Genomic DNA, 24939 nt, shown 5'->3' with positions numbered 1-24939 from the left:
GCCTTACTTACTCTTACTCTCATTTCCCCCAGAGGTGAAAGTTACAAATGATAGACCCTGGCAAAACTGCACTAATTATCCGAAATTGCACATTGAATTGGAAACAAGTCGAGCAGTTACATTGACAGACTTTACCAAACTTCAGTGTGTCGTTTATATCAAAGATTGCATTGACCTTCCCGGGTTCTCCCCACGTACTACAAATTGGGTCATCTATTTATGGAAAAGAGGGAAGCTACTGCACATTTAAAATGACCCGCTTTTAGCTCAGTGTGTGACGACTCCGGCTTTTATTATGGTCTGTGATCAATAATTCATTTGCTTTTAGTCGAAACCAAGGTCTTTAAAAGGTAATTTAGTTCAAACAGAAACAGTCGATAGGTTTGTTTGACTCCTTATGTCTCAGGCCTTCAATTGCTCCATTTCCATCAGACGCCATTGTTTTACTCCTTAAGTAATACTGTATTATGTTTAGTAACTCTTAAGCTTTATATATATCAGTTCTCTAATTTTTTAACACTATTCTTTGAAAATACTAGCGAAAGCAACGTTTCCATGGAGACAAGCACCCTACAACACAGAAGTTACGTCCAGACACTTACTTGTGTGGCCACTTCCCAAATACCTTTTTACTCTAAGTTGAGTCATTTCTTGCACCACTACTTTATACTTCTACTTGAGTAATATTGTTTTGAACTAATGTTACAACAAAAATGGTTCTTCCTTTTCTTACTCGTCCCATCTTTATGAATTTGTGGTTTTGTTTTGAGTTATTTGAATTGTTATAACATGATCATATATGAGTACCCGCTATGTCTGTGAAATATACAGTTCAACACACAATGTATATGTAGAAGTACCAAGAAGCGGTCAATAATTGAATCGAGTAAGCAAAAAAGGGTGATGACTCAAGTGAGAGTAACTAGACCTAACATTGCACAAAATCAAAGGATAGACCACACAAATGAGAAAAACAAAATCATATCTAAAAGAGCAGTGCAAGAAACACAAATGTCCCAATCCTTTTAATTTTCTCAAGCTCATGCTACTAGATTTACTCTCAGTGGGAAGAATTCTACTGTCAAATCTACTCTAAGTAAATTTGATAAATGTTACTCAAGTAAACGGGACTGGATACTTTCACTCTGCTTATCAAAATCAAATATTAAAGGACCATCAAACCAATTATATAATTTAGGCATGCAATCACTCTTGTAAATTGTTATTAAATGTAGATTAAATGTTATTATCTGCTTGACAGAAAAGATTGAAGAACTTGACATCACACTTTGTCACTTAAACTTGCCTAAATCCTTAAGCACTCTTTATTTTTCATATAACACACTGATAGATTCAATTTAGATTTGCTGTCTTCTTATACTGTCACCATGAAGATACCATGTTTGCTTCAATTCACCTCTTGTTTAGCAGCCTGGTTTCTTCTTGATTGCATTCAGGTTTATAACATCAAACAAAGTTGAAGGTCACTTTGAAGAGGTTTGTTTGCACGTATTTTCCAATTACAATATAGCTTCAATTGTTTACATCAAATATCAACTAAAAGCCACTCCACTCCCCTCTGCCGGGTCATTAAACCCCTCGGCGGCCAGGCTTACTTGACTCCATTAATAGCCAGGTTGCCACTGATGACACGCTGAGATTGACTGCTGATGAGGTTGACATGGCAACCCGACGTCACTCAGCGTCAGGCGTGTAGGAAAGGTCATGCTGTTTTTTAAATGATCAAAGTTCACTGTAAAAAGCCTCTTTTTGGTTTGTGAATGACTTTTTTCGCCAGTCGTGACAAACCGAGCATCTTGCCTGCTTTTTTCTGCCGAAGGTAATTAAAAGGCACCATTTTAATCATCTCTGGTGTAGTGTCGGGGAAAGGGGGATGTGTTGTCCCTGCCCATCCCACGTGCACGCGGACACAAGCACACGCACATCGACTAACCATGCTTGGCTGGATGCTTCATTAAATGGAGAGCCATAATTAATATTGAGAGCTGACAAGGCTGCCCAGAGAAGCCGATGAATTAAGCGGGAAGTGATGAGGAGGTAAAGTTGAATGGACGGACACTAATTGCACAGTGGTGAGATGCATGGTCCAGGGGGACCGGGACGGCTCCTCTGGCCCCAAGCAACTTCACTTCAGTGTAAAGTTTGTCCTTGTCTCTCGCTTTAAGTCAGGTGTATAATCCTGGAGACAGTCAAGTCATCAGTCCAACTCTCCATTTGGTCTTCCTTCGACACCCCGGGCCTTCTCTTACTGCAGTTTATTGAACAGTTTGTTAGCAGCTCTTATTGGCACTAAGCTTTGGAAGTACCACTTTACTTTGAATATATGGCACAGCTCTATATTTAACCAAACAGAATCCTCAGAAACTGTGCAAACAAAAATGACCACAATGATAGTGGGTATTTCTTGCTATGGTTGATGTGATATGTAGACCATATGCAAAATGGGTATTGGCTTCATTGTTATAACAATAGATTGATTGTAATACAATAAATGTAGTATGAAAAGTATTTCAATAGAATATGCAGCTAATGAAGGAAGTCTCCTGAACTTTCGGGCGACATGACATGCATTACATGGTTTAATCAAAGACTTGAGAGTGTGGATGTAGGCACCAAGGGAGACATTGTCTCATGATCGATCCATTAAACAGACTTATGTGTCAGTAAAGGAGCTGTCGTGTGTGTAATCTATTGAAGCAGGACGTTCAGAACATTGTGCCTTTTCTTCCAGGGCAAAAGAACAGTGCGACCCACTGTTCTCGCTATCAAATCTATTTTTCTGACAAATCGAAGCATTAAGTGTAATTTTATGGAATCTTCTAAACAAAATGTGTGAACATTATGTTTGTTAGAGCCCAGCAAAGGGCCAGTACAGAAGACCATACAGCCTTGCAAACTTGAAACCAGTGGAAAGTTTTTATGTCTTCTGCAGATGGCCTTATCCCTCACTTGGCCTTATCCCGGTGTGAGAATTGATTAACAGACTCCCTGCACTGATCTCTTCTCATTATTAAAACCTGACAGAGACTTTCCATCCGCTCAGCCTGTTCTTTATTCACGGTCTCTGCTCAGTGCTGTCCATCAAGGTCATGTGGAGCTACATCCAGCATAACTCTTACCAGGCACAATGAGGAAACAACTGAGGGGAAAGTACAGGGGCCCAGTGTTTTAAAAATGGGCCCTGGCAGGGACGTGCACAGACATTTTTAGGGGCAGGTGCTCTACCATGAAAAAATCTCACTTTTCCAAATTGCTTAAAATGTATTCATCCATATGTTTATGCTTCTTTCCTCTGTAGTTGGTCACCTGAGCAGACCTGAGTACCTGCTGTGATTGAACACAGGGAACAGCTTCACACAAGGCTGCTGCCATCTGCTCCTTTATTCCCAGTCTTGACCAACGTCATGTTCATTTACATTCATGCTCCATTCATATATAGACACTTTGCCCATTGAATTAGTGTCACAGGCACACTAGAAGGAGTCACGCTGATTGGTGTACCATTAGTGGTGAGGCTAGTGCAGAGCTTCTGGGTAATGTAGTCCTAATCTCTACTTTAATGTAAGATAGCTTAACTGTTACGTCACATGAGACAAGGCTGCTCCATTCTGCACTAACTACTGCTGTGTTGTATATATATATATGATCATCTTTTAACTTATATGAGCGAAAGCTATGCTAATTAGCCCATAGCCTGAAAGCCCATACTTCTTTGTAGCTAAAATATCATTCTGTCATTTGTGCTTTTTTAATGAATTAATTTATATTTTCTGGAACTAAAAGTTATATGTTGTTTTTATAGCTAGTCTTAGTAGAGTGAAGGCTCGCCATATCACACATTAGCTGTTATTCGATATAACGTTAAATGTTATAATGTATTGGCTATTGCTTTATTTCCACTTTTCCAACTGATATATTTTAGGAGTTTCTAACCAAAATTTAAAAACAGCATGGCAGTGATTGACTTGTTTATTGGTGGTATTTCCTCCCCTGTGGCCTAAATATACATACATATGCATGCAGACTTTGCACCATACAAAATTACACGTTCAGTCAGCCCACACAGTGATCGTTCTGATGCTTCCTTTCTCAGATGTGCCGTTCTTGCTGTGTGAAATAATGTCATATGTTGGTCCTAATTAATACGTGTGTGTGTGTCTCTCCCCTCTCTCTCTCCTCCTGTCACTTTTTCTCACCTCCAGGCTGCCTGTTTGAAGACGAGCTCTGCACACCATATGAGTTCTGCGTCAACGGTAAGTCAGCCTCCACGGACTCCACACACCCACTACGTCTCATTACAGAGAAACATCCTGCACGGTCACAGACATCATGCAAACCATGCAATTTGAATGTTATTTTTAGAGGTTGCCGTGGGCGTTCCGGTCATAGACCTGTGTAGGATGACGCTCGGTGCTTTGTTTGAAATGTTTGTCTCTTGAAACATATTTAGCTTGTCCATTACGCACTGTTTGGCCCTGAAGCCTCCCATAAGCACACAGACAAGCAAGCGCTCCTTTTATTATTAAAGATGCATGTGTTAGGTTACCATGACAACGTGCATCCGATGAATGGGAAGATTTCGTGAGGTTTTTTTCATCTCTCGGGCCCCGTCACACACCTGGGTTTAATTTTGAAGAGGAATGATGGTGTGTGTCGATATCAGGCTTTGTCTTTGTCGGAAAAGGACGAATGAAAGGGTAATGTATTCTGCCATTGTGGTTCAGGAGCTGTGCGTGTGCAAACACAAAGTCCTGTCCAAACGCATTTTTGTTTGACTGAAATGGACATGTGATTATCGGTTAACAAATTAATTTCGGGAACAATGAGTATAGGATAATAGGAATAGCAAAGTCAATCTTAATTTCAATACTAAGCAAATAACTTGATACTGGATACATTGATAAAGAAAAGCAATCTTACATTTTAACACAATAGCAATGCAATTTTTGACACAATACAAATGATAGTTTCTTGTATTTTACCAAGCGATCTTCTATTTATCAATTTAGTTTAGATTTTTCTCCGTATTCTTGTTCTAATGAGTATCTAGTTTTAATACTAGTTCTAAATATTGATTAAATCTGGGTATCAATTGTTTTCGACAACCATAATATAGTTTACTATTTTGTTGTTTATATTTTATTTTTACAAAACTGGAAGATTACAGATAAATATTGTAGGTTCAGAAATATTTAATCTATCTTAGGTTTTCCTGTGAAAAACATGTTTTAAAAGAGCAAACATTTCATCACAACTGAAGACAAAAAAAAAAAACACTGATAAATTAAGGTTTTTGTTCAATAAATCCATTGTAGAAATTATGGACTATCATTTGAAAATAAATGTTTTCCGCCCTTTTTTCATTAACCCAGTTCGGCCAGAGGGAGGAGAAGACATGCAGCATCAAGAAGGAAAAAAACAGTATTTAATTACACACTGACTGCTTTGGTTCGGGGGCAACGTCTTGTAGCCTAATAGAACGAAATTTGCTGACAACTTGCTGGAAAATACCCCAAGGCTCAGAACGAAGGCTTCATATTAAGTTTAGCTTATTATAAACGCTCTTGAGATGCTTATTTCTTTGTAGCTTTTCGATTTTGCCACCCCAACCTAATACACAGACATTGTGGGAACACTATTTTGCGTTTTGATTGTGTTTTGTTGGTATCAGCCGCAGTGGAGTGATGAGGCTTCTGGACGGCTGATGAGTGGGCCAGACAGGGCACGCGTGGGGGTAACTAGGTCTGGCACTTTCTCGCCTCCCTCAAGGACTAACCTGGTTTTCTCGGGGTTGGGCCAATCCTCACTCGCGCTGTTGCCATGGAGAAGGGCTTGACGTGTTACAAAAACCTTCTTTCTGTGTCAATCAATATTTGCTTTTGTCACGCACCAAACTGCATGTATTTTCCCCCGTTATGTCTCACTGGCGACCACCTCAAATCTATATTTCTCTACCTTCTTTTTAAATGCGATGTAATTACCACAATGTCGGAAAACACATTACATTTGATGCATCTCTCCTGTGTGTTGTGCTTTGCCGCAATGATAAGCCCAAACTAAAGTACAGAGGCTAAGTGGTCATGTTCCCTTCGGGCTTGGGTTGGCTCCTATTAAACACTTAACCAATGGTTTTTATATTGATCGGTGGTTATCTTACCTCCACTTGGGCCACCATTGTCTGAAATACTTGCAATTTATTTTAGATTTAAACGCTTTGGGTGATGCTTGTATTGATCCGTAAGCCCACTACATCTGCGAGCACCAACACTTTAAGCAACAACATTTTTAAAATGCAGGAGGCCCAGTAAAAGTGGGGATTTAAAAGCATTTGATCAAACCTCATTAAGTACATTGTTATGTACCGTGTAACAAACAGTAATAGCATACACAGGTTAAAACTGGTGTAATCCCTCATTTGTTGAGGAGCGTTCCATCGCACACAGGTAAGACTTAGATAGGATGTCAAGAAAAATCATTCATTTAAAACCGCCTCCAACATGTACAAATTCAATTGTAAAGTAACTAAAGGACAATTGCATTCATATTTCAACATCTAAATGACGGTTTCCCCCTGCCACCTTTGTCATCAGATGTCTCCTTGTGCATCCCTCCTAAACCCGCAGAGAGGGGGAGACAGCAGCTTTTGTGTTGAAGAGGCTGAGCAGCACTTTCAACCATTATCCTATTATCCTACAATTCTCATCTCTCTGACTGTACTTTTTGGCTTTTTAAAATGTATTCATTTTTCATTTTTTTTATTTTACACTATACATATTTTTAAAAAGCTTTCACATATTTAACAATGCGCTGATATAGTTCAGTTAAATTCACAGTGCATTAAATTGTTACATTACATTTCTTAATTTCATAGGTACCGCAAACATATGACAGTAGTATAAACTTGTGTGTGTCACCGTCCATTAGAACATATAATAATAGCAATAAAGAACTGAATTATAAAATTTGGAAAGGTGTGTTTGGTGTTAAGAGCGTGCTTTGTCTCGCTAATGTTTTTAATGTCATGTAAATTTGAAGTACACTCATAATTCGAATTTTCATTTCAAAGGCTCCATAAATAAAGCCCTTGAACACTCCATCACTCACATCCTAATCATTGCAGATCTTTTCTTTCTCTTCACTATGGCGCTGTGCATCTGGACTGTCTCGCTGCATTGATTCGGGCCTATTCAATTTGGACGACACTTGAGCAGCTCGGGCTCCGCACACTACACCTGTTTCAATATGTCTTAATTTGTCTCCGGGGCCCGTCCTCCCCTCCCTCCGCCTGACTGTCAGCATTTGTGTTTGCTCCTGTTATCCCCCAGCATTAGCCTTCACAGTTTAAACAGATTTAGCCGCACTACTGTCTGTCGCGGGGCCGGCGGAGAAAGCATTAGGATTTAGAGCGCTTTACCTTTTAGGCTCAAACATCTTCACGCGTCAACAAGAAGCAACCGAGAGTGTGATTTATTGGAGCGTACGTCACAGGTGAACCACGTGATTGATTCCTGGGACAGTTTTATGCCATTATAGAGTAAACAGATCAAGGTTCATCTGCATTGTGTTTTGCGAGGAGCCACAAATCGATTTGTCGTCCTCGGCTTAATATTTCTTTAACGCTGACAGATGATCATTACACGATCCCTGTCTTTATACACTCTTTCACATTCTGCCAAGTCCAGGAGGCGTAAAACCTTCACCATTAAAGTTGGCTATTTTTTTGTACACAAATATCTAATATTTCACGCCATCGCATCTTTATATTATGTTCAACTTCTGTGAACCTTAACTCTGGTACGCTCCCAAGCCTGAAATGAAAATGTTTTGTTGCCAAGAATGAAGTGTCAGAGCGCTGCTTTGTGATTTCCCATGCGTGGAGCTCTGAAATGTTACCGTCTTTCCTCCTGAGCTGCAGCTGCAACACCTCAATAAATCAATCCGTGATTATGTTTGACTCACAAGATTGTCGGTGATGTAAATGACACCTGACTTGTATATTCTAAGTATGAATTTTGTACGTTGGCTCTGTTTTTACCTGAAATGTCAAAATGTATTCACCATGCTTTACAGTGCATGCACATCAAGCGCCTAACAGCCCTGTCTCCCACCTGTCTACACTTTTATTAGTTGTAACTGAATCCTAAAGAAGAAATCACAAATGAAACATCACAATTTGAATATTTTCAATTTCCAATGGAACATTAATGCAATATTATTACTCATAAATGATTATTGTGAGAATATGATTAGTGTAAAAGGTGAGATTGAGAGGAGGGTGGCATGGGGTGATTCAGACACATCTGTTATGATCTGTGTCACCCAGTGCTTCATGCGGCTCCATATAAAATCCTAAAATAACTTGGTGTTGTGTGTATGGTAATCCACCATCTCCCACGGGTTTGTCTCAGAACAGAGCTGTCATTTACCGGGTCAGAGGAACGGGAGGGAGGCAGGAAAACACCCACCTCTCCTGCAGAATAAGAATTTCATTTAGAGGTCCCGTCTGACATCACATCATTATCTTGGTAATTATTAGTCTCAAAGCATTGAAGCGTGCACAGAAAATTGCTGCATGTTGGGGACATGAGCTGTAATGTTTGTATATTGTGCACTGCCCAAAGTGTCAGCGAGCATCAATCATAGCATTGATGTTTGTTGTCCGACAACTTGGGCTAATTAATGAAGTGCTCTGGTGCATGACAAAGTGTTGATTCACATCATTAGGTCCCGACATCGTGAGTCCTCTCAGTGTGGTGTTGTGGACGCTTGTACGCACATGGGTCACTGTGCATGCCACACCTGCTGGATTCCTCCCCACAGATCATGTGTGAGGTGGACTCTTATCTGAGTTAATCCAACAACAGTCACACGTCTCACACAGCTGAGAGGAGGAGGCAGCACGGGGCATTCATATTCCAAGCATTACATCTACACAGCGCGTGTGCAAACCCCCGAGCCCGCTGAGGTCTAGACCAGCCATTGAATGATGAGGCTGATAAGAACTCGGTGTTGTGGGTTGCCTAGCAACCAGTATTGAGAAAGGCGGGCGGCGCTGATAGGGAGATTACCCGGGCTCTGATAAAGTCCTTTCTGCCATGAACGCCTCCTTATCTTAGAGCTGTCAGAGGAAATATCAGTTATTAGCTTCCCCCAAACCAGGGAATCAGGGTACAGGGCCAGTCAGTGTGCCACACATATACAGCGATTCAGGAGTGTTTTTCTTCATATCCCATAGTAAATGAGTTTCATATCCTACTAAATGCTGTCCAGGATGAGTGTTCACACGAGTGTCTCTGTTTGTGCAGATGGAGTGTTCGGGCAGTGCCAGGAGTTGGCTGGAGCAGACCTCCACACTTATGACATCTCGTCGTCGGCACTGCAGCGCCTCAGGATCCTACTGCAGAAACTGGCTCACAGAGGTACGGCCCCTCTCGCTCTCCTACAGCCCTTATCACTCATGTACAGGGCTGCGAGCATGGCTTGTCAGCTGCCATTGTGTGGCTCACACCAAATAGCCAAGCTGTCTCTTTTGGCGTGCACGGGATAATGCCATAGAGCTGAACAGGTCATTTGACTCACAGTGGCCATTGTTTAGCCATTATTGCCCAGCTCTAGCAGCCAGTCTAATTGGCCTGTATGATAAGACATTTAGAGCTAATTTTGTGGATGAGTAACTGTGAAGTGTGCAGTGTAATCACATCAGCCAGACTCTCCTCTTCAATCAGTGGCTGCAGATAATGTGCATATTATACCAGGTTACACTGTATTTGCAGAGTAACCTAAGGAGCAGTATTTTGAGGATCATTAGTACCTTTATTCACCCTGACTCCAGGTTTCGTTATTTCTGACACACGTTTCTGGTCTCAACGGACTACAAATCAAACAAATCAACCGTGTAATCTTGGTGAAGTTTGGGCTCTGAACCCCACTGTTGTTAAGGACAAAAAGGAAGCATTTAATAGTTGTATTCATCTGCAACTGCAGTATGTCTCCACCAGGGGGCAGTAGACGTCTTTAACACAGACCGTGACCAGATTACATTAGCCTTTCAGACATAATTGGCTTTACGGGCCAGTCTCGGCTTAATATTTTTAACAGGCGTGAACCAGTGTTGAAAATCATTAAGACTGAGCATTCGGCAAGAGGATATCAAACAGAGAGAAAAAACATCAATGAATGCGAAGCCTGGCAGGACCACACATTTATTGTAATTACTGCCACAATAAACTAATGAAAGCAAAGACGTCCGGTGTGTAATTTTTCACGCTCAGTTTGAGGCGGTGATGCGTTTTGGCTTTTCATTTTTGGAGTCATTCTGTGACCTTGTGTTTTTAGATATCTGTTTACCACTGCAGAAATGACATCACTCCAAATAATATTCCTCCATTTGTTCTTTTCCATCTACAACCTTCGGGCTGGGGATTCGGATGAGCTGCAGCACACTGGTAACACTAGGTGACACGTTATTCTTATCAGCTATTCAAGTGTCATCTTTGAGACACTGGGGGTCTTTTTCCGACCAGACGGGGCGTACAGACCATTGTACTGTAACCTAATTTGAAGAGATGAAGGGGGAGGAAAAATAGGGACAGACATCAATGGAATCGATGTACAGTCCTCTTTATCTTGCATCAGAGTCTCAGGTTGAAATCTCACAATCTCTGCTCACTGCACAACACCAATGTCACTCGATCAATAGAGAGTGACCCCTCCACAATGGGACTGGGCTTGTCAGGATGTGTGACATTGGCAGTTTACATTGTGTATTCAACTTTCACCACAAAACCTTCCCAATACAAGAAGCATTTCACTGACTATATTGTTACATCCACATCTTACATATCATAGATGGTGCTGCAACATAAAATGCACTTTTGTGGTAGTTTAAGTGTCCTATTTTAATACATCATGTTTATATTTTCTGCAAAGAACGCTGTGTAAGAACTCTAATGACTTGTCTGAGCACCATTTTACAGAGTGTTATATTTATAGGATTGTTGATATATTGGTGCAAATCTTGATATTGGAGGGTGTTTCCAATATTTAAAATTTAGCTGATATTTGATAGATGTTTTGTCGAAGCTGCCCTAGTCTTTTTGTGCCCTTGTCATTTCCGGTTTCTCCTCAGATGTGTCTTTTTTGAACAGACAAGATGTTTCAATGAAAACTGAAGAGCAATTCTGTTAAAATGTGGTGAACGTTTACACATCAATACAGTCTTTGGTTTTAATTATTTTTACAAAGTGAAAAGTTAAATTGCGAACTCCCCCACAACTCAATCTTTGTCTATGAATGAGGTGCTCCTTGAAAGCACAATATTGCATTAATTAGGAAATACTCTAAAACATGCTTTTCCTCCAACATTGCGTATCTTCTTTCCTGATCAAAATGAATCACTTCACTTTCCTCTTTAATTCAGCGCAGTAAACGCCACTAACCCGGAGTGGATGGGCCTGTTGACCCTGTGCAGAGCAGCGCAGACTCTCACAGCGCTTTCACCAGAGATGTATGATGATGCGTTGTGACATGTGCATTGCCTCCATTGGCAGGTATAGTCAGTCAGGAGAAATCACAGCTCAAACTGACATGCCATCCAACCACAGTGAAGCATCATTTTATGTCTTTGCTCCTGCGTCCTGTGAGCAATACAGGTTACTGTTCTCTGCCTTGTCTGTTCCCTGACAACCTTGCGGTCTGATACTTGGAAGAAAAACTGAGCCGACTGCACAAGACAAACAACCAAGCACTAAACAGAGATGAAAAGAATTCAATCTGTTTTTGCAAATACGGTTTTGTAATTGATGTTATAGGTCTTTATCTGATCCCTATAAATCACAATCTCCTTAAAGAGACATTTTCAGTTTGGCAAGTGGAGCAGATTCACGTCTAAAAACACTAGAAATAATTCAGATTTAACCATCATCCTCTAAACTTGGCTTGACACCTCCAAAACTATAAAATCATCTGACTTAAACCGTAATAGTTTGCATTTCCACTTCTGCATTGGGGCGTGACATCAGACGGGCGAAGAGGTCACAGGTGACTTAGTCCTATTGGCAAATGCAGAGGTGCACCATGTTATAACTACAAGTATAGGCTCACATTTACCAGTTTTGAAATAAACTTTTGAAAAAATAGAGGTAGATTGAAGTCTCTGTGGATTTTCAAGAGACTTCAATTTGATTATTTAAGCCCAGTCTTTGCGCTTGATTTTTGTTACACTCTTTTGTCTTTTAATGTGTGTTAAAAACTAGTTGTGTAGCGTGTTCCTCATACTGTGAGTGAATGAGGGGTTCTTTCCAAATGTACTCATAAATCTGCAGAGTTGGTTTAATTTATGTGTCATATTAGGATTGACACATTTCATTTTGACTAATTAGGTCGGACTTGGTGCTAAATTATTCACACTCTCTTCTATTAATGCCTTTAAAATCAGCTGGCGGACAGAAGTAAAGGAAAGGGGAAAATCTGCATTTCAAAAACACCAGATGAAACAAGTAGACATGTAGAAAGAGTCCCATCTAATAGGCTTTGAATATTTAGGAGGTCCTCACTCTCTCTGTCACAGACCAAACAGACAGGAGGCCGGCTTGTTTGAAAGCTGTTGCGCTAATGGCAAGGCGTTAATTAACCGAGGCATTTGCCTGAGACGGCCCGCTATCCTTAACAGGCAAAAAGTGGCAGCACTTGGCGATAGAAGCTGCTCTTTCTTCTGGACTTCCAGATGAATTTGCATGACATTTAGATTCTCAGCGGCAGAATAATCAGCTGAGAGGTTGATTGAGAGGAATTGGAGCGTAAAGGCCCTACCACATTTTTGTCCTGACTTTGAACAAAATGCCTCATTTTGGTGGTGTCGTTTGCGCAGGCATACCTTCTCCCTGAAGTGCGCCCACAGCAGACACATACACATAGTATGCATGGAAATGAGTGCATCCCCAGGAGACAGAGGGGATAGAGGTGTCACAGTCAATGAAGCCAGCCCAAGCCCTGGGCTTGTTGTGGCGTCTCTGCACGTTTACACTGGAGCCATTTAACCAACTGCAGCTAACTGCAGCTAACTGCAGTAAGCATATGGGACCTTTAGGGTGACGCCGGCTCTAACTTCCCCATCGTGACTTATAATAGCAGAAATGATGATCTCAATGATATATATAAGAATACATATATGTGAGAATACAGCACATTGGGTAAGCCACGGGTAGTTAACTGTCATTGTTGTACGGATGGATGGCTGAGCCTCGTTCCAGAACAGTGACAACATACGCTGCTTTGTGCACCATTCAATGCTGCCAAGAAAGACTGCCGGCATCTGTAGCTGCTCTGCATTGCTCAGATCCTCATCTGCTGCTTATGCATTTCTATGCGAATAACCAGAGTTTAAGGGTGAACAGCCCGGCTAATGAAGACATTCTGTGGCTCACATGCTCTTTCAGTCTGTTAGTTTGTTGATACCTTCCATATAGTTACAAATAGCCTGTTGTCTTTCAGATGCTAAAAGGTTAGCAAAACAAAGCTTGGAATTGTAGCCTACAACAGATTGACTTCCTCATTAAAATGTTTCTTTGTTGGGTTTGACGAGAACATCTCCGAATCCCACCAAAGTATAATATCTTTGGTATTACTATGCTCTTTGCTGATGGAATCCCGTGCCTCTCGGCTCATTGGGAATGGGGCCATGTTTTGGGTATGTTTTTTGCTTGGGTAGCTCCATCTGGTCCTGGCACCAATGTGCTTTGCCCCTGCCCAGGAGTTCTGCATCCCAACTATGTGTTGGCAATTAGCAGAGCTGTTGGCAGGGACCTAGGATGTGGTGACATTTTTTCCATGCATGTGCACAGGTCTGTACATATCTCTGATGGGCGTGGACTCATCCGCCATCCTCAACAATCTGCATACTGTTTCTTGTATGAGAACTTTGGGTCCTAATTTTAGTTTTAATTTTCAGGTATGACATGGCAGGATGACCTCACACAACAAGTGATTTCCCGGGAGCTTTCCAAACTCAGATACGTGCCCCTTCGCCACCCTGCTTCACCCCCAGCCGCCCTGACCTCTCCTCAAGGTCGAAAACTGAGGCCAGAGCTGAGCCAAAATCTCCAGCAGTACCTTTCTGACCTTGAACTTCTGAATGAGTCTGAGCTCCCAGCGCAACCAGATCCAGTGCCTCAGCGAGCAAACAATATCCAGGTAAACACAGAAATAATTATAAGTCAATCATAGAACGTGCTACCAAAAGTTAACCGTGGTAACCAACACATGTGGTGATAAGACCAATAACTGGGGAGGATTTATATAGTGCATGTTAATTCACTGTACATTCTCACCGTGATGGGTTAAAATGGCAGGGGCCTCTTCCTCTCCTTTAGAACGCTCCAGTATCTCTCTTAGCTGGGGGTCGCCCTCTTGCTCATGCTTTTGTTTCAGCTCTCTGTCTTCTTCAAACCACCCACTGAGGAGGAACCCTTTTGCACAATGATCTCCCATCACCACTTTACATTATTCAATCCTCATATTTAGGGTGGGACCTCGGCTTTGTGTGCAGTCTGCTAGGCATCCTTCATAACTGGGCCGCTTCCTGCTGCTGTGTCAGTGCAGCCATAATGCAGAGTTGAAGAGTTCATGACCTTTCTTATTGATGAGATGAGGCTCTTTGTTGTATAGCGCGATGAAAAAAGGCAAACATGGTTAGCATGAATGGCAGAGCGCCCCCATCTCGCTGCGCTAATGCCATTATGGCTTCTCAGTATGCTGTGCTACGAAAGCTTGACATTTTCTCTATATACATTTGAAGGACAGAAAATGGCACCAGGGGAGATAGCTAGTATTAGTGCTGCAGGGACATGGATAATAATGCTGCTCAATGGATCGGTTATGCCACTGTCTGCTGAATTGAAGTGCAAGTCTTTACAATTCACACAATCATTTTTTTATCTTACAAAGAAAAGAAAAGAGAAAATCACACAATTTGAGACCAATATTGATCCAGACTATGATGGGACAGACTTATATGCGTCAAAAAGTCCCTACGGCTGCTCATTGTATTGCACATCCATAATTCATGGTACATCACAGTAAGCTCACAGTTAACTCGGATTCAGACCTATAATTTCAGTGTTAGATAAGGGTTTTTAGTTAGTTCTATGACAGTCGACGTATGCTTTTAAAGTTTGTTGTCTATTGTGAAAATACAAACAACATTGCAAGATTGACACTATCTCATCTCTGATTTCCATAATGCAATTTCCAAGGGCAGTTGTCTTTGATCTGAAATCCTTATTCATATCCTGTCTTGTCTCGCTGAGCCCAGGTTGCTATTCTTGCTATAGCAAAGATGCTGCTCCAGAACAAACCCACATAGTGCTGCTATGGTGGAAAACACAATGAGATGTATTACAAAATATAACTGCAATGTAATCCTTTGTGTTGTAGAATGAAGATTTCTACTCAGATGGTCAGACAGAGTCCACTTCTAAACCCAAGCACACGTGGAAGGAGCATACTATCTACAGCATTCACAATGGAGATGGACAACCCTCAGTCACCAAAGTCTTCACCAAGACTGGAGAAGGCAGGCATCCCAAACTCGGCTCAACTTTCTCTAATCAAGGACATTTGGAACGACTTCTCAACGACATTCCCACAAAGACTCAACATGATAGTTCAGGAGTCCAAGGTACATGGCCCAAAGAGAAACTGCAATACTTTAGTTCAGTCCATCCAGCTTCAAATGACAAAGAAGATATGCAATCCCAATTAGCTTTTGGGTCCAAACCGTCAAGACCAAACCTGGATAAACTGCTGTACAAAACTGGCTCGAATCATCACAACTCAAAACAGCCATTTGGTCTCATGGACGGTAAGGAAGTCTTACTTACTTGTATATACTTAAGAATATATAGTTAAGGATATTGTGTACCGACCAGTTACCAGAAATGGACAAATATTTAGCAACCTTAAGGGTCGATTGTTGATAAGGCATGTATATTCATGACAAAATATATACACATTAAACATTATTTACCTATAAAGAAAACAGCAAATAACATTATATACAATAAATTTTAATAAGATAAGATAAGATAATCCTTTATTGTCCCACATGGGGAAATTTCATTGGTGCAACGCAGTAGATACAGAACATAACTGTATCTATAATAACTAATTATTATAACTAATAATCTATAAGATAATAACTATATAGGCAACAAATTGATATACTCTTTCTACTTCAGACCACTTCCTCCAGCGCATGTTGAATCAGCTGGGGAGCCACAGCATGAACCTTGATTCTCTAATGGGAACAGACCTGGACGACCTGTTTGGGGTAATCAATGGAGCTCTGCAGGAAGTGCATGAAGAGCGCCCTGCTGTGGCTGTGGCCCAGTCTGGACCTGGGGTTGTGGACTCTGAGGGGCCAAAAGTGGCCAATGGGGGGCCACTCAAGGCGGCAGCGCAAAATCAAGAACCAGAGCCACAGATGGCGGGAGAGGCGAGAGGCGGTGTGACTGTCAAACAAAAAGGTGAATAAGGAAATTGGAGATAATTGTTCTTATGGATTTTGCAAAGTATACTCTTTAACTTTTTAAAAAAATATTTATTTTGCTTTTGGATTTTCAGGCCAGCTAAAAGAAAGTCTGGAAAAAGAGCCGGTTGACAAGGTGAATTCAGTTTTTGTTCTCAAATTTCACATACGTCCGTAGGGATGGAAGGCATGGCATGAATATGACGTGAAATTACTACGGCAGAACACGAGAGACTCAAATGCATTTCTTAAGTGTAAACCATCGCAATTCTTAGTAAAAATACATTTTAATAGCCTTTTTAAGAATGGCAAACATTTGATATTTGGCCTTGAATGTTAAAGCTTATGATGACATATTTTGATATATGGTTTGGCCATTTATCCAAATATAAACAAATATTTTGTAATTAAAATGTGAACTCAACAAAGTGTGTTTTATCAATGCTAAGAGCAAGGTCAGTAATAAACATTCCTAATTTAAATGATTTATTTCACAGCATTCAGCTTTCTTCTCCAAGCTTTTAAACTACCTCAACATGGAGCCCTTTGATAAGGGGCCAAATGTCAACAGTAAGCCCAAATCGGTGGGTCTAGAAAGTGTCCATAGCAGAACCACTCAAGGACAGGCTCCAGCTCTGCACCACTGGGAGGAGAAGACCATGGTGGGTCCTGCCAAAGAGGGCACCACACTGCACCTAACCAGTGGACCTCATGGACCAGACGCACAGGTGGACTCAGAGATGGAGAGGTGGATGCAAGAGCTTCAGAGAAAGAAACAGCCACATGACCCCTGGAAGAACGACATGAAGGTCAAAACCCAGTTAGTCCATGTGGGTGTGAAGGAGTTCTCCAGCCGAGGGAAGGACCGCCATTTTGGCTACATCATCACAGGCTCAGAGTGAGTATTACTTTAATGATTTCTGAAACATCTCCCCATTATTAAAAGTCCTGTGATATGTTATCTCAAGCTTTCTGAAATACAATTGGCCCCTTTGCAATTGTTTGAAATGTTAGATGGATATAATTTATTAATCCCAACTGAAATACAATTAAATAAAGTCGATCTATCTATCTGCTCATCCTCTGAACTGAAGATCAGTGGTTTGAATTGTCGTTGTGTCCTTGGGCAAGACCCTTAACCTGCCTTGCCCCCAGTCTCTGTGTACATTGGTGTGTGACTATGTCTGTGGGGGAGTGGTTCCTTGATGTAAAGCTCTTTGAGTGCTTTGAAGGTATAAAAGCGCTATATAAATGTGACCATTTACCATGTTACACTTTGCCCGTGGAGCTGCCAGGGTTTCTTTCAATCACAAGTAGCAAAAGTGCAAAGATTTGTTAAAGATACTGAAAATGATCTTGTAAAGCTGTTTTTATCATCTGTCTGAGACTGCCCTGCTGTTCCTTCTGTATCTTGTATCAGTATAAAAGAGAGTTATCCTGTTATAGATTATCTTTATGTATGTATCTTTATTGTATTTTTGCAGTCAAAGCTCCATATTGCTTGTGTTGACATGAGTTCAATCATTTTCAATTCATCTACAGTATGTCTATACTATGCAACCATTATTAGCCACCTTATGCAAACCACTCCAGTGCTCTGAAGTGGTCATTACATAGACTTTATGGCATGGCTCATAGTGTTATATACATTTAAGTCCCCCGCTTCTCTCTCCACTTGTCAGAAGTATATTGGCGCTGTGTCAAAGCAGGCTCATTTTACCATCTTAATATCATACATACGTCTTTGTTCACTTACTTAAACAGCCTTTAAGAGATTTCTGTCAGTTCCACCTACATATTCACGCCTGTATGCTAAAGGATACAGTAGTCAGACATCTTTTTCATGCGCAGCACCAGATTACAATAGGGGCTATGATAAATTCCTCAGTGTGTGGGTATTAGATTACTGTATTACTGCTTTAATGATGATATGTTGTCGGGAAGGGGAGCCAAGTTCTCCCTCTCCATCTCTTTCACCTCTGGCTCACTAAAGATAAGTTTCTATCGACTACGTGTTCACTCCTGGACCGCTTTCAAATCCCTTTATGCCGTTATCAAGTCCGGTGTCAGTGACTTGTCCTTCACCTGCTCAACAGATGTAGCCTATAAAGGTCTGACGGGCACAAATGTTTTACTGCCACACGAGTAACAACGATTAAGACGTAAACAGTAAACATAATGTGCCAGAGGGAGAGGAGCAGGTCACCTTCTGGGCCCAATCACCTCCTCTCCCCACCAAGAGGGCGCCTATAGTCGGCCTATAGAGGCGTCTGCTGCAGCCCTCATGATTGCACGGTTGTTATCCCCAGCTTCTTCATGCCCCGCAGTGAGGCTACGCAAACCTGCTTATCTGACAGCTCCTGACATTGTGGCGGCAGGAGCGCGGAGGGTGGGTGATTTCTGGGGAATAGCAGGAAGGTTTTGTGAGTAGGAGAGGGGGGAATGGATAGAACAGAAAGAGACAGAAAAGAGAAACCCAGGGAAAAAGTGCTAGCATCAACAAGCAAGTCACTCCCAGAGCCCTCCAAGTTGCTAGAATTACCACAGAGGGATGCAAACGTGTCTAGAATGGCTACAGAGAATCTTCAACATTCAAAACCTCCTTAAAAAGTGAGGAACAGATCATGCATTTGAGACTGACTACTGTAATGTATAGTCAAATGTAGCTTGAAAAATCTTGATCATGACATAATCTTTTCTCAAGAGCATTTGGGAAAAAAAAATAAAAAATACGGCAGCTCAATCCAGAATTGATTGCTAGCTCTTTCCACTTTTGGTGTCCGTGGATTGGTAACAAATTCGACTGTGGCTGCTTTGTGTAAAGCCTCATTATGATCCATGACCTTTCGGTGCATGTCACCTTGCCATCACTTGACAGTCCCACTTGTTCCAGGTTAAGCTGTCAGCCTTAACTTTGTGTATGCCCTTCTCATTTCCGCCGTCCAGCGTGTTGGCCTGCAGATTGCCTTTGTTTGGTCTATTTCCTTGGCGATTTACTCTCTGAGTGAGAGAGCAGCAGCAGACGGAGCTGAGATGAGGCATGGCTTTATCAGACCACCATTACACTTCACCTCCATTCCATTTGCACCTTATTATTCTCATCTCATCCCGAGAGCGTGTGCATGCCCTTGTGTGTGTGTTTGTGCGCGGGCCGTTATCATGTTGGACTGCACACACCAGTCAAAATGAAAGTGTGTGCACAGGAGAGAAAGATGAGGGAGGAGGAGGGAGAGTAAGGTGTGTTCATATGATACAGCCATTACACCTCATGCAGGTTCCATTTGCACCTTATTGTTTGTCTCATTGCTGGAAAAAAGCAGGTGATTTACCAAGCCTGAAGAGGCAGCTGATCCCGTTTCCCTTGGCACCAAGCTTTGTGCATTTGTTTGTGTTTGTGCACCACTGTATAGCCGTCCAACTTCTGTGTGGACACATGCACTGCAGTCATTCAGATAGCTTTTGCGTGTGTTCAATGATCCATTTGGGGCTGTGAATAGTGGCAACATTTTCCTAAAAACATTTTAACGGATGAATAACCGCACATGTCATGTTTGGGTGTGAACTTCAAATGTGTGTGTTTTTTCCTCCAGCTCGCTGACCACTGACCAGGGCCTGGATCTGATGGAGCGGCTCGCACAGAGGAAGAATATCCACGCAGCCGACCTTACGCAGCTCTCGTATGTATTCACAAAAATCACCACCAAATCAAATACACTTTTACCTGAGCAAAATGTGTTACTTTAGGTAAGACAATGAGCCACTTTAATAACATCCAACATATCTACACGGTATGAAGTAATGGTTAAAAATGGAGTGTTGGCGCGTCTGTTGTTTTACTGACCTTTAGTGAGGTTTGACTTCTCACAGGGAGAGAAATTGGCCCTAATTACCGCCAGACACAGATAACTCTGTTGCATTCAGAACACTGCTCTGTCGTCTCTCCATCCTCAGTCAAAAAATGAACAGTCTAACCATCAAACACATCAGAAAGGGACTGGCTGGGCTGATTTGAAGCTGATAAATCAGTGCAAATATTGAAAGCGGTCCAGCAGGAGGTGCTTAATACATTAATGAACAGACGAACTGTCCTTGAACTGAAGTCGGTTGCCGTTTGTTGCCGCAGTTGCGCTGTAACGTCGCGTGTCAGCCCATGTAGGCGGCAGAGGAGATGTGCTCGACTGGGATCTGACAAGCCTTTCATGGCGCGCCGTTGCTGAAGTGAAGTCGGCTGGGTAACACCGGCAGCCTATGAACACAGCAGCCTGATGTAGTGTAGACACAGCGACTTCCAGCTTAGATATGAAATACTGAGAGGGAAACCTATCAACCCGCGCTCAGACAGAGGCACTGAACACATTCTGCGACTTGAAATTAAACAAGGACAATTGTTTCTCTTTTCATAAAGCTCTCTATGCAAATGCTAGAAATGTCATCACGACTACATGGAGCTAGTAAATCTTGTTATTACACCTGTCATTTTCCATCATTCACCATCAAATCTTCACACATGATGCCGATGAATAGCCACATTATATAATGGTCCATCACTCGCTGGTGGAAAAGCGAAAACCAGAATTATGACATTATGCTTTCGTCTGCCCTATATTTATAATCTTAGGATCATTATTTTATATTCTGGACATTTTAAATTGCAATATTGATCTAATATGACTAAACTAGTCTCCTCTGCTTGTCCCTTTATGGTACGTCCCGGTAAACGTCATCACAACAAGTGCCGTGCTGCCAGGTCCTACACGACCCTGCCTCCGGATAGCTATAGTTCATGATAGCGATCAGTGGCTATTTCTCATTCGTACCAAAATGGCTACGCGTATCAATTATTAAGTAGTGAGCTGTATGGGGGGTCAGTGACAATGGATCTTTTTTGGAGCAATAGCATTTTGATTGCAGCAGTGGGTAAATGATGAGGGAAAACAGAAAAAAGTGTCCCCTTTTAAGCTGCTTTAAAGTCCACACAGCGCTGTATTGATAGCTCTTTTTCTGCATGGGGTGAATAAAAATGGAACAACATAGTGGTTGTTTATCCCAGTTACAGAGAATAAAGAAGAGATAATGAGAGAAAACGTGTGTCAGGCTGTGCGGGCGTGGCAGGTGAGGTAAGTCTGAATATTGGAGCTGGGTCAGAGCTGGCTGCCCCATTCTAAGCAGCGCTGGTGGGAGAATGTCCTGCAGAAGAAGAGCTACTCAACTGTGACAACACGCTGGCACACGGGGAGGCTGAAGCTTGTTACATTCCCTGATACCATTATGTTGGAGTTTAGAAACGCAGTAACCGCCACAAAATATTCCACAGAGATTTGAATTGTGTGTGTGGGCGGGTAGTTATTACATTCTTGGGGCTAAAATCTGTATTTACAAGTTCTTTATTTTTCGATCAACATTTTAAAGTTAATATATGGTTTGATTTAGGTTAAGGTTATGCAAGTAGTGACTATGGTTTAGTTTAGGATCAGTCTTCAAGGCTAAACCATGTCTTCCCCCCCCCCCTTTTCCCCTTTTCCCATTTTATTTCTTTCTTTTATTTATTTTTTGCCAGATGACGTAAGCGCTTTTCTCCACAGAGACACTAGAGGGAGCAGGACACACACTGAGAAGCCTATTCATCCTTACATAGACAGAAACCTGCCCCCCTCCTTTCCCCTCTGCCAATATCCCGCCAACCAGTCGTCACATACAATGGCACGGAACATAGTGTGAGGTCCACGAAATCTTCCAATTTACAGCTTCGCGCTCTCAGTATTTAAATAGGCTTGGACCAAAAAACCCTGTCAAAAAACCCTGTCATTTCAATTCCGAGAGATGCATCAGGATCTCTGGCCAGAGCACCCTCAGCCAGAGAGACGCGTGGAAGGCAGGGGATGAAGATTGTGGAAATATTGACATTTAGGGGAGCAAATAGAAACGCAGGTGAAGGACGTATTACCCGTGCGCGTGTGAGTGATTGTGTTCACAAATGCATCAGAGCACGCTCGGGCTGGTCCGTCTGCGCGCGTTGGTTCCCATATTATTGCTCTGGGGCCGGAGCGCGTGTCCCGGGCTGACTGATGGAGGAGTGGGTGCGGGTCACGGCACCCTGGCACTCTGATGAATCTGCCCCTCTGTCGTGCAGTCCATCAACAAGTGCACTTCAAATGTACACGCGCGCCACTCATACTGTAGGTTTTATTCTGACACAATGCGCTGTCCACATGAATCACACGCACCGCGCTGCTCTGGGGGGCTGGGGGGGGGATCTGACCGTTTGGAAAAGCTCATTGCCTTGCATATAGTGGCTACAGCAGGTTATGGATCAATATTAGGTGTACGTTCAATACTGGCGTTGTTCAATTTAAAAATAACTGTGGGACATGATAGAAGCGCTCGGTTATGATTTACAGGCTTCAGCGCATTTGTAAGGTTAAAGTGGAGTAGTAAAAAGCCAACATCACAGGGAAATAAATACTTTGATAATATGAGGCATTTGACTTTATTTTAAAAACATGGGAGTTGTTAGTATTCATTAACTTTTCAAGCAAAATAAGAGGAACGTATTAATGAAAGTTTGTTGCTCTTTTGGGTCTAATTATTTTTCTGTTGAGACATATTTTTATTCACTGCGATTTCATGACATTCTTTTACTGTGTGAAAACCATTTGAATTATAACTATAACAATCTCACTGGGAGTAAAGCACATATTTTAGACTGACAGAACGCCAGAAGTGCTTTTTAATGTCGCAGCAAATGTTTATCCAGATTTATGCAATACTTAAGCACTGATCATTTGTGGATTCCTACCATGTGTTTGTCATCAGCATCTTAAATATAACTAATTCAATTTTGATTTTGAAACTTAAAATGGATCTCACCACTGTATGCCAACATTTGCCTGCACACTGATTGGATCATTGGGGAACTACAATTAGTGCTCAAAGCGAGGTGCCGTGTTTGTTCCTGATTTGCCCAGACGGGGTCTTCATCACACGCGAATGATTATGTTCTTATTGTTTTCTTTTGATAATGTTTTGAAAGGCAGACCTCCCTCAAACTATGAAACCACTGTTTGTTTGTTCTTTTTGACAGCTTTTTATTGCGATTCCTGTAAAATGTCTTTTCAAGTAGGGATTTGAAGACATCGGAGCAGCAGATGCGTGGTTTCAAGATACACCTTTATTTTCTGACCACTGCTGGGAGTTCTTACAGGCACCGGGTTGTTAGATTTTATTTCATGGACAACCTCCGGGACCTTAAACATTTATTCTGCTTCAGGGAGAAAAAATGTGTATGTGGCTTTGCACTGGACAAAAGGAGTAGCGACAGGGAGGTTAAGAGAGCACAATGCAGGGTGGAGAGCTACATCCTTGTGCAAAATGAATGCAGATTTATATGCTTTTGAGCTGAACTTTCTGGTCTCCCAAGATATTAAAAGTTTGTAGAATGTTCCATGTTCCATTTTTAGTATGACCTAACAAGTTGCTTTTGTGCCTGTAAACAATGCAATCATTACAGTTTGTAGCATTCAGCACGTCCAAGTTGATTCAAATTTGAGTGTGTTGAAACTACTTCTGGAGTGGGTGAACATTCAACTAATCTAAAATATGTTTTAATCAACAAATGCAACATATACGGGTTCTTGACTACAGCAATGTTCAAAGTATGAATGATGCACCCAATGTTATTTTTATATTTTGCTTTAAGAATCATGCTGTAATTCCTGAATCTACCATTTTAATTGGCCAACCGTCTATTTTGTTAGCACAGGTCTGAATATACACCATTTGAAAACAATAGACTACTGCGCAAAACTCACCTTCATTTCAAATATAAATAAAATAAATTAATAGGTTGGACTCACGTGACATCACAATATTCTTGAATCCTATAGCAGGGCTATTCAACTTCATTTTCCAGAAAGCCAGATTTCGCACAACGCATGACTGTAACAACATTTTGGGTCGCACAACATATCCCCAGCAATGTTTCAATAAATGTAGTCGATACAATAAGATAACTATTGACAGATCAGATTTTTGTGAGAAATAACATCCAAAATTATCAACCTTTCTTTGCAAAATTGCCCATCCACTGAACCAGGACTAGACTAGAACCAACCAGGTCTGAACCAGGACAAACCCAGAATCAAAACTGGTCTAAAGCAGAATTAAACCTGTAAAAAATATTGTAATTGTTTTTTTTAATGTATTTGGAAAATGGGTTGGATTAGATTTGGTTAGGCTGGATTAGATTGCCTGGAGGGCCTGATTTTGCCCACGGGCCTTATGTTAAATAGCCCTGTCCTATAGTTTAAAACTGAGCTGAACTGAACTGTGGTAGAATTTGCTTTCTAACTGTCAGATTGCAAATTTGTTTTCCTTATTTATATTTCATAACCCCT

The 24939-nt window shown here is 41.5% G+C and overlaps 1 protein-coding gene across 1 annotated transcript in view; it reads left to right on the top strand.

Moving 5' to 3' along the window:
* ptprn2 (protein tyrosine phosphatase receptor type N2) overlaps window positions 1–24939 on the top strand; it is a 112260-nt gene that overhangs the window by 11750 nt on the left and 75571 nt on the right. The window contains exons 2-9 of the mRNA XM_072450963.1: window positions 4224–4274; window positions 9327–9440; window positions 13970–14211; window positions 15454–15880; window positions 16257–16544; window positions 16642–16682; window positions 17044–17444; window positions 20137–20223. Of these exons, the coding sequence (XP_072307064.1) occupies window positions 4224–4274; window positions 9327–9440; window positions 13970–14211; window positions 15454–15880; window positions 16257–16544; window positions 16642–16682; window positions 17044–17444; window positions 20137–20223 (1651 nt within the window). The remainder of the gene's footprint in view (window positions 1–4223; window positions 4275–9326; window positions 9441–13969; window positions 14212–15453; window positions 15881–16256; window positions 16545–16641; window positions 16683–17043; window positions 17445–20136; window positions 20224–24939) is intronic.

This window comes from Eucyclogobius newberryi, unplaced genomic scaffold, assembly GCF_026437365.1.
Source record: "Eucyclogobius newberryi isolate DKJ021-1_F unplaced genomic scaffold, fEucNew1.0.hap1 SCAF_18, whole genome shotgun sequence".
Classification (NCBI taxonomy): domain Eukaryota; kingdom Metazoa; phylum Chordata; class Actinopteri; order Gobiiformes; family Gobiidae; genus Eucyclogobius; species Eucyclogobius newberryi.
This window is presented reverse-complemented; position numbering and strand designations above follow the sequence as displayed.